General features: G+C 60.4%; 1 protein-coding gene across 1 annotated transcript; it reads left to right on the plus strand.

The window, feature by feature from the left end:
- Nucleotides 1-1,511: 1,511 nt before the first annotated feature.
- LOC119191903 (MAP7 domain-containing protein 1-like) lies at nucleotides 1,512-9,174 on the plus strand (the record flags this gene model as incomplete). The annotated part of the gene is made up of 6 exons (XM_037445761.1): nucleotides 1,512-1,905; nucleotides 1,963-2,386; nucleotides 2,478-2,930; nucleotides 8,034-8,253; nucleotides 8,536-8,712; nucleotides 8,821-9,174. Coding segments are annotated over 6 exons (2,022 nt in total), but the record flags the coding sequence as incomplete, so codon positions are not given.
- Nucleotides 9,175-9,893: the final 719 nt, after the last annotated feature.

Here is a 9,893-nt window from a genome sequence, read left to right on the forward strand (position 1 = left end):
TTATGATGTTCAATGTATTATTGTTCCCGCCGTTAAGTTAAATTGATAATCAATAATTATAGTTCCATTTGTTAATGACAGGATTATGAATTATGAATTTTGAGTAGTTCCTATGGTTTTCACTATTTTCTTTGTCACAGTTTTATGTCTTTGACACGGATTAAATGGAAGAATATTAAGATTAAATGTGACAAAATAAATTATTGGTAATGAATTTTATATATTAGTAAAGTAAAGTTACAGTACTTAATCACTTAAAAATCACTTTAATCAGTTAAGTTAGTTTCTTGCCAAAATTATATTTACTCTGATTATTTTCCACAAGTTGCACCTTTTGCATAATGCCATCCACGGATTACGTAATTTATTCACTGAATTATTTTCTAAAACTGACCTTGTGACACAAAATTGTCTGTAAAAAATCCATTTCTTCACCGATTTTCACGTTTGATGTGTCTCAGGAAAGGGCAGGTCCTGGCGCATCCGATGGTATAAGCCGTAACACGATTCCGACATTTTGGCTCGATAGTTTTCTCATTCAAAGTTCGTGAGTCACTCGCGGATCGTTATAATTTAGCACTTATTTGGTCGTTAAAAATCCAATTCAGCACCGATTTTCCTGTGTGATATCTCGTTGGAAAGGCAATTTAATTGCGCTTCCGATGATATATAGCACTACACTATTCGCGAAAGTTGTACCAACACTTTGGATTTAAATGTGATTTCTCGTGACGGAGCGGCGTGGATCGACCGCGGGACGTGTGCGTTCGCAGGAGGGCGCACGCTGCGACTGGTTAGGTTAGGTTAGGTTAGGTTAGGTTAGGTTAGGTTAGGTTAGGTTAGGTTAGGTTAGGTTAGGTTAGGTTAGGTTAGGTTAGGTTGGGGTGCTAGGTCAGGAAACCTCCTCGTGGTGCACCCTGGGCAACGGCGCGTCGATCAGACCGATCAGGCTGATCTGCGCGCCGGCGAATATCCTGACAACGAGGTGGTTGGCGGTCGTCGCCTCTTGTGGCGGCCGTCGTGTCGTAGTGTCGAGATTGGCCCATCTTGGGCGGCTCCCGGTTCTGTCCCGGGGGTGTCGACGGGCTCGGTGTGCGCTCATCCCGCCCCGAGCAGGCAGTGGGGGGGACTCTCCCTCCCATTGTCGCCGTCGTAGATCGTAATCCGGTGTGGAGGTCTGTGGATATGTCTCGCGCTCCCGCTGGACCGAGGGTCTTGGCTTAACCGCCCGGACCGCGAGGAAGAAAACCTCTATAAAAATCACCCCGAATCCCAAGCGGCGGCGCACCGCGAGGGGATGCATGGCCGATGGGCAGTTCGGTCTCGAGTGCGACCCCCGCCAGAGTACCGGCCGACACTCTGTGCGGGTTACGCTAGGCTTACCCAGGTACAGGGGCACTGCCTGGGCGGACCACCCTTTCCCCATACTCGTGGGACTCAAAATGGAATTAATCAATTTTAAAAACCCCAAATCCTTTTGACGCGTTTGCCTACTCCGGTCCGGACTGGAGGCGGAGGTCGGAGGGCGCAAGCCCAACGACGGTGATGAGGTGGAGAAGAGCATGGGCGACAGGCCCATGGTAGTGGAGGCCGGAACATCATCTAGGCCGGAAGAGTTGGAAATGGACTCGGAGTCAAGCCTGAGTGTCTCCTCTGTCCGGAGCAGAAGGCTCTGGAGGAGACACTCCCAGTCCATAGATAACTGCTCGCTTCGATCGAGTGACACTGACGAGCCGCCACCCAAGGCGCCAACAACTGACGGTCGAGGGAGAGGGCGTTCCACTCCCACTCCCACGACTGGAAAATACGTCGGGATAAAGAAGGCCCAACAAGAACGGGGACAGGCTGAAGAGGGAAGAGGCGCGAAAGAGGGCCGAAGAGGAGCTGGAAGAGCGGCTGCGTTACGTGAAGTCGCCGCTCCCTCCCAAAACCGACACGGACGATGACCTACCCGTCCTTAAGGAGGACCTAATCCAGTGCGGGCAAATTGTGCGGGCAACTGTGAGAAAGTCCGGAAATCTAAAGGGCACGTCACAAAGGCGCTCAACCGAGTAATTAATATTATCACTCGGTACGTACAGCAGCCAGAGTCGGCCGCCATTACCCGTCTGGAAGAGGAGAGAAAGAAGTGGCGCGAAAACAGCGCGCGCCTGGAGGAGAGCGTAAAGCGGCTAGAAGAGGAAAACTCCTCCCTCCGCCGTCGGCTCGAGGACCTGGAAGCGTCAAACAACTCCAGGACCACCACGGAGGAAATGCTGGCCATGGTAGAAGCAAGGGTCCAGGCCAGACTGGAGTCGGCCCTGATGGGGCCAGCCCAGAGGCCCAGCCTGGCCCACGAAAGAAAGGCCGCCTCGGGGACACACAGCTCCCAGTGTCAGGAGGCATAGTAGGTGGTGCCCCGCGCCGAAGTCGAAGAGGGAAAGGGAAAGGAACGGGGAAGAGGACAGCCCAACCCGCTCCCCCTCACCCCGCCGCAGTAGCAGAAGGAACCAGCGCGCCACCGCAGCCAATTGCGGGACCCTCAACGGCGCCAGACACCACACCGGCACCCCGCGCCGCTCGCCAGAGGAAGGGTCAAACCAAGAAGACGGCACCGGCGCCAAAGGAAGGAGGGAAAAGAAGGGCCCGGTTCAAGCCAGTCCGGAGCCCCGCCCATTGCCACCGGCCCCCACCTCCATGGAGACACCGTGGGTCGTTGTGGCAAGCAGAAAGAGCAAGAAGACGAAGCCTGCAGTGCCGCCGAAAAAAGTGCAGGCACAACAACAGGCACGCCGGACCGAACCCAAAGTGCGACCGCCACGCTCCGCGGCAGTTATCATTTCGCTTACGACAGCGGCGGTGGCAAAGGGGCTTTCGTACAAGCAGGTGCTAACGGACGCCCAGACAAGGGTAGACCTCACCGGCCTTGACATATCGAGGCTGAAGCCAAAGTTTGCGGCCACGGGCGCCCCTATGTATGAGGTGCCCGGGGCCAATTCCGAAGAGGGCCGACTCCCTCGCCGCAAGGCTGAGGGAGTGTTTTAACGGGTCGGAAGATATCAGAATCTCCCGACCCATGAAGACCGTGGAACTGCGGCTAAGTGAGCTCGACTATACAGCCACTCCAGAGACAGTCGCAGCGGCCCTCTCTAAGGCCGGTGAGTGTTCGGTCGAAAACATCAAGGTCGGACATATCCGCCCCGACCGTTCTGGGGTAGGAACGGTATGGGTAAAGCTGCCCATAAAGGCGGCACAAAGGTGAGGGGCGGGCCGTATCCTGATCGGTTGGACCGCGGCTAAGGTGACCGTCCTAGAGTCGCGGCCAATGCGGTGTTTCCGGTGCCTGGAGTCCGGGCACGTCCGGGAGCGCTGCGACTGCGCAGTGGACCGCAGCGACCTTTGCTACCGCTGCGGCCAGGCGGGCCACAAGATCCGAGAATGTAAGGCCCCGCCGAACTGCGCAGTCTGCGCGGCCGCTGGCAGGCCCGCCGGGCACCGTTTAGGGGAAGGCATGCGCTGCCCCTCCCGTCGCAACCGGCGCCGCCCCAAAGAAGGAATGCGCCTGCGGCTGAGGTTCTGTCCCAGCCGCAGGCGGCGAGCCCACCGCAACAGGCAGTGGCCGAGATGGACGTGGAGGAGATCGCCCATCAATAATGGACCTAAGCTTCCTCCAGGCGAACATCAACCACTGCGCCCGCGCCCAGGACCTGTTGTCCCAAAGCCTGGCGCAGTGGTCGGTGCAAGTGGCCGTGGTCGCCGAACCGTATTTTGTCCCGCCCCGAGATAACTGGGTAGGGGACATCGACGGGTCGGTGGCCATCATCACCAGGGTGCCGCTGGCTCCCCGCCCTTCGCAAAAGTCGAGAAGGGCCAGGGATGCGTCGCGGCTCTGTTGGGGAATTGTGGATAGTTGGAGTTTATTTCTCCCCAACAGACCCCTGGCCGAGTTCGAATCTTTCCTCGTTCGGCTGGGGCCCTGGTTGAGCAGGGCCAACCTCACCCGACGATCGTCGCCGGTGACTTCAACGCGAAATCCGCGGTCTGGGGTTCGCCGGCGACCGACGCTCGCGGTGAGGTCCTGGAGGAATGGGCGATCTCCGTCGGCCTGGCCGTTCTGAACAGGGGTCGGTGGACACGTGCGTGCGGCACAACGGCGGGTCAATTGTTGATTTGTCGTTTGGGTGCCCCGTCGTCGCACGTCGTGTCCGTGGCTGGAGGGTCCTCGTGGACGCGGAGACACTATCGGATCATCGATATATAAGGTTCGATGTCGCCGCGCCCACGAGTCAACGTAACCAGCCCAGTGGTGGACCGAGTGCCCCTGGTCAGGACGGCCCGCGGTGGGCATTAAGGCGCCTCGACAAGGAGGCCCTAGAGCTGGCCGCTCTGGCAGTCTCGTGGCTCCCCGAGCCGGAGGGTCCGGTGAGGGTCGAGCAGGAGGCGGAGTGGTTCGGGGTGGCAATGTCGGACGTTTGCGACGCCGCCATGCCCCGGGCACTCCGTCGTCCTCCGCGGCGGGAGGTGTACTGGTGGTCGGCGGAGTTAGCGCAGTTGCGCGCGTCTTGCGTGGCTGCGCGCCGCCGATACGCCAGGCATCGCCGCCGCCGTATTCGCGCACGAGACCATGAAGACCGGGAGCGGCAGCTCTACGGCCTCTATAAAGAGGCGAAGAGAGCGCTGCGGGTGGCCGTGCACAGGGCCAAGGTCGCGGCACGTAAGGAGTTTGTGGAGACTCTCGACGCGGACCCGTGGGGCGCCCATACAAGCTCGTCATGAACAAGCTTCGTCCGGCGGCGCCCCGCTGTCGCAGAGTCTCCGGCCAGAACTTCTGGCCAACGTTGTCGCGGCCTTGTTCCCGGCCACCGAGGATACCACTCCTCCACCGATGGCGCCACCGGAAGTGGCGTCATCGTCGTTTTCGGCAAGGGATATCCCAGAGGTTTCGCCCGCGGAAATGCGGGCGGCAGTGTTGTCGGCTGCGGGGCAAAACACCGCCCCGGGTCTCGACGGCATCCCCGGAAAGCCTGGGTGTTAGCCCTCGAGTACCTGGGGCCGCGGCTCCGTAGCCTATTCTCCGCCTGTATGGTGCAGGGCGTCTTCCCGGCGCGGTGGAAGACCGGGAAGCTCGTCCTGCTTAAGAAAGAGGGGAGACCCGCAGAGTCGCCGTCGGCCTACCGGCCCATCGTGCTGCTCGACGAGGTCGCCAAACTTTTGAGCGTATTATACACGCGCGCCTCGTCGAGCATCTCGAGAGGGTCGGTCCAAATTTGGCCGACAAACAGTTTGGTTTTAGGAGTGGACGCTCAACTGTCCACGCGATTCTGCGGGTCAAGTCGCAGGCGGAGGAAGCAGTGGCCAGGGAATGGTGATTATCGCCGTCTCGTTAGACATTTCTAACGCTTTTAATTCGCTCCCTGGCCATGCATCAATGAAGCACTGCGGTACCACGTGGTGCCGCCCTATCTCAGGCGTCTGGTGCGCGCGTACCTCTCCGACAGGTACGTGGTGTATCCGGGCGCCGACGGGTAACACCGAAAGAGCGATGTCGTGCGGTGTCCCACAGGGTCGGTTCTAGGCCCTCTCTTGTGGAACATCGGGTACGACTGGGTGCTCCGTGGTGCCAATCTCTGGGGCGTCGACGTGACGTGTTACGCGGATGACACGTTGGTCACGGCGACGTCTAAGACCTTCCAGGACGCCGCGATCCTGGCGGCGGTGGGTACCGGCCACGTAGTGAGCCGAATCAGGCGTTTAGGTTTGAAGGTGGCCCTCGAGAAGACCGAGGCCATTTGTTTTCACGGGCCTCGGCGAGGCCACCGGCCGGTGCCCACATCGAGGTTGAGGGGTGCGGATTCCCATCGGCAAAACTATGAAGTATTTAGGTCTGATTTTGGACAGCCGGTGGGAATTCCGCGCCCATTTTGAAAAGTTGCGGACAAAGTTGTCCAGGGCAGCGGGCGCTCTTTCTAGCCTGCTGCCCAACCTGGAAGGTCCTGGTATCCCTTGCCGAAGGTTGTACCACGGGGTCGTGCGGTCCATGGCGTTGTACGGCAGCCCAGTCTGGGCTGACGCCCTGGGGGGGCGTTCTGTCGCCCTCCTGAGGGGCCCGCAGCGGGTCGTAGCGCAGCGGGCCATACGGGCGTACCGCACGGTCTCGTACGAGGCGGCTTGTCTTTTGGCCGGATTCCTGCCCTGGGATCTGGACGCCAAAGCCCTCTCCGATACTTTTCATTGGAGGGAGGAGGCGTTCAGGAACGGGCAGCGTCCGGCCCTGAAGGAGGTGGAGGCCAAGGGCCTCCTTACGGCGAGCCGCCGTGGCGGAGTGGCGTTCCAGGCTGGAGGCCCCGTCAGCGGGGCTTCGGGCCGTAGCGGCAGTGCGTCCTGTCTTTGCACAGTGGCTGGACAGGCGCCACGGCGCGGCGACATTTCGCCTGACGCAGGTGCTCACCGGGCATGGGTGCTTCGGGGAGTACCTGTGTCAGATAGTAGGCACGGAGGTGAGCGCCGTGTGTCACCATTGTGACAACTGCCCGCGGGATACGGCCCAACATACGTTGGAGTCTTGCCCAGCCTGGGACGATGAGCGCAGCGCTCTCGTGTCAGTCGTCGGAGGAGACCTCTCGCTGCCGGCCGTGGTCGCTTCCATGGTCGGCAGCCCGGAGGCCTGGCGTGCGGTGGCCCACTTCTGCGAGGTGGTCCTCTCGCAGAAGGAGAGTGCCGAGAGGGATCGAGAGAGGAGGATCCCTCCCGCCGTCAGAGGAGACGTAGGAGGCGCCGGGTGGACGACTGACCGGCGTCTCCCGCCCTGCGGAATGGGGGCGTTTGGAGAATTCCACCACGGTATCCCCTGCCTGTCGTAAAGGCGACTAATAGGGGCCACGAAGGGGGTCGTCGGCGGGCAGCAGGGGGCTGCCCGTCCTAGTGCGCATGCACTTTTCAGTGCGTGTAGTGCGTTCATCGCACACTCGGTTGACCCCGGGATGGACGGCAGCGTGTTGTTGGCCTCACGCTGCCGTAGACGCCGAGGGCGTCCTTCGGTGCGCGGGGCTTTTGAGCCCCATAGGAGACGGGCCGCAAGGCGGCACCGCGCAGGGGCGGTTGCGGTCGCAGACTAGACATTTCAACGTCAGAGGAAGCCCGCAGCCGTCCCTAATGCGCCGAAGAGGGCCACCGCGGAGTTTTAGTTGGTATGCCGTGCGTTGTACATAGGTTAGGGACTCGGCCCGGCGGTCGCCCGAAGGTCTACATCAATTCCGGGCGGCGCAACGTCGGGTCGTAAGGCACGGTGACCCCAACATAACCGCTCAGTCGCCCCCGCGAAGGCTGGGCGGTAGTCATAAGGCACTTTCTCCGCGAAACCAAAAAAAAGGTTAGGTTAGGTTAGGTTGGGGTGCTAGGTCAGGAAACCTCCTCGTGGTGCACCCTGGGCCACGGCGCGTCGATCAGACCGATCAGGCTGATCTGCGCGCTGGCTAATATCCTGACAACCAAGGTGGTTGGCGGTCGTCGCCTCTTGCGGCGGCCGTCGTGTTGTAGTTTGGTGAGATTGGCCCATCTTGGGCGGCCCCCGGTTCTGTCCGGAGGTGTCGACGGGCTCGGTGTGCGCTCACTCCGCCCCGAGCAGGCAGTGGGGGGGACTCTCTCTCCCATTGTCGCCGTCGCAGATCGTAATCCGGTGTGGAGGTCTGTGGATATGTCTCGCGCTCCCGCTGGACCGAGGGTCTTGGCTTAAACGCCCGGACCGCGAGGAAGAAAACCTCTATAAAAATCACCCCGAATCCCAAGCGGCGGCGCACCGCGGATGCATGGCCGATGGGTAGTTCGGTCTCGAGTGCGACCCCGCCAGAGTACCGGCCGACACTCTGTGCGGGTTACGCTAGGCTTACCCAGGTACAGGGGCACTGCCTGGGCGGACCACCCTTTCCCCATACTCGTGGGACTCAATATGGACTCAATTTTTAAAACACCCAAAATATTATTGACGATTGCCTACCCGGTTCCGGCCGGGGAGGCGGAGGTCGGGGTGCAAACCCAACGACGGAGACGTTGTGCAGGAGATTTCGGGCGAAGCCCATGGAGGGAGTGGCCCGATCATCTGTGGCCACAGAAGTCGATAGGACTCGAGTGGGAGTGTCTCTTCCGTCCGGAGCAGGAGGCTCTGGAGAAGGCACTCCCGCTCGATCGACAGCTGGTCGCTTCCTAAACAGCGACACCGACGAGCCGGTGCCCAAGGCGCAGTCCACCGACGGCCGAGGGGGAGGACGTGCTCCTACGGTCGGTAGATACGTCGGCCTAAACAGGCCCAGAAGGAGGGACCGACTCGAAGAGCGAAGAGGCACGAAAAGCTGAGGAGGAACTGGAGGACCGGCTGCGTTACGTGAAGTCGCCGCTCCTCCCAAAACCGACACGGACGATGACCTACCCGTCCTTAAGAGGACCTGATTCAGTGCGGGCAAATTGTGCGGGCAATTGTGAAAGTCGGAAATCTAAAGGGAACGTCACAAAAGGCGCTCAACCGGGTAATTAATCTTATCACTCGGTACGTACAGCAACCAGAGTCGGCCGCCATTGCCCGTCTGGAAGAGGAGAAAGTGGCGCGAAAACAGCGAGCGCCTGGAGGCCAAGCGTAAAGCGGCTAGAAGAGGAAAACTCCTCCCTCCGCCGTCGGCTCGAGGACCTGGAAGCGTCAAACAACCCCAGGACCACCACGGAGAGATGCTGGCCATGGTGGAGGCAAGGGTGCAGGCCCGACTAGAGTCCGCACTGATGGGGCCAGCTCGAGACCACCTCGCACATGGCGAAGAGAAAATCCACCCCGGGGATATACAACTCCCGTGACAGGGGACTGGTGGGAGGCCCGCAGCCCAAGACCAAGAAGGAGAAAGGGAAAGGCAAGAAGAAACAGCCTCCGCTCACCCAACCCCCGCTCCCGTGGCCGGACCATCCAGCGCGCCGCTGCAAGACATCGCTGGGCCCTCCACGGCGGCGGCTGGCAGCAGCACAGCCTGCCACCAAAGAAAGCAGGCGAAGCCGCTGCAAATAACAAAACAGCGTCGGGCCCCAAGCCCCAAAAGGGCGTTAAGAAGACGGCACCGCCCCCTCCGGAACCCCGCCCATTGCCGCCAGCTCCGGCCTCAATGGAGGCACCGTGGACTGAGTCGTAAACCGGAAAAAGAACAAGACCAGCGCGACTAGAACCCCGGCGCCGCGGCAACCGGCAAAACGCGAGCCGAAGCTCCGGGCCGAAGTCAGCCGCAGTCACCATCTCGCTGACACCTGCGGCCATTGAGAAAACCTTACCTACGCTGGGTGCTAACAAACGCCCAGCAGCGAGTGGACCTTAGTGGCCTCAATATAGACAGGCTCAAGCCGAAATACGCGGCAACAGGGGCCATGCTTTACGAGTCCCAGGAGCCGAATCGGAACAGAAGGCCGATGCCCTAGCCGCCAGGCTGAGGAATGTTTCGCGACCGAGGACGTCATCGTGTCCCGGCCTACAAAGTGCTCGGGCTGCGTATCTCGGGGCTGGACTTCGCGGCCACCTCAGAGACGGTCCAGGCGGCCCTCTGCAGTGCCGGAGGTGCGCTGCGGAGTCAATTAAAGTGGGGCAGATTCGACCAGACAGGTCGGGCATGGGAGCCGTCTGGGCCAAAGTGCCCACTGGGGCGGCGAAAATAAAAGGCGGCCCGCGTGAAAATAGGATGGGTCGTAGCCAGGGTGACCGTGCTCGAGGCGCGCCCTATGCGGTGTTACCCGCTGCCTCGAGCAGGGTCACGTTAGGAACGTGTGCGACTGCCCCACAGACCGCAGCGGACTATGCTACCGCTGCGGAAAGCCGGGACACAAGGCCGGGAGTGCCAAGACGCCGAACTGCACCCTGTGTGCCGCTAATGGCAAACCCGCCGGGCATCAGG

The sequence above is a fragment of the Manduca sexta genome, unplaced genomic scaffold (assembly GCF_014839805.1).
Source record: "Manduca sexta isolate Smith_Timp_Sample1 unplaced genomic scaffold, JHU_Msex_v1.0 HiC_scaffold_2084, whole genome shotgun sequence".
Taxonomy (NCBI): Eukaryota; Metazoa; Arthropoda; class Insecta; order Lepidoptera; family Sphingidae; genus Manduca; species Manduca sexta.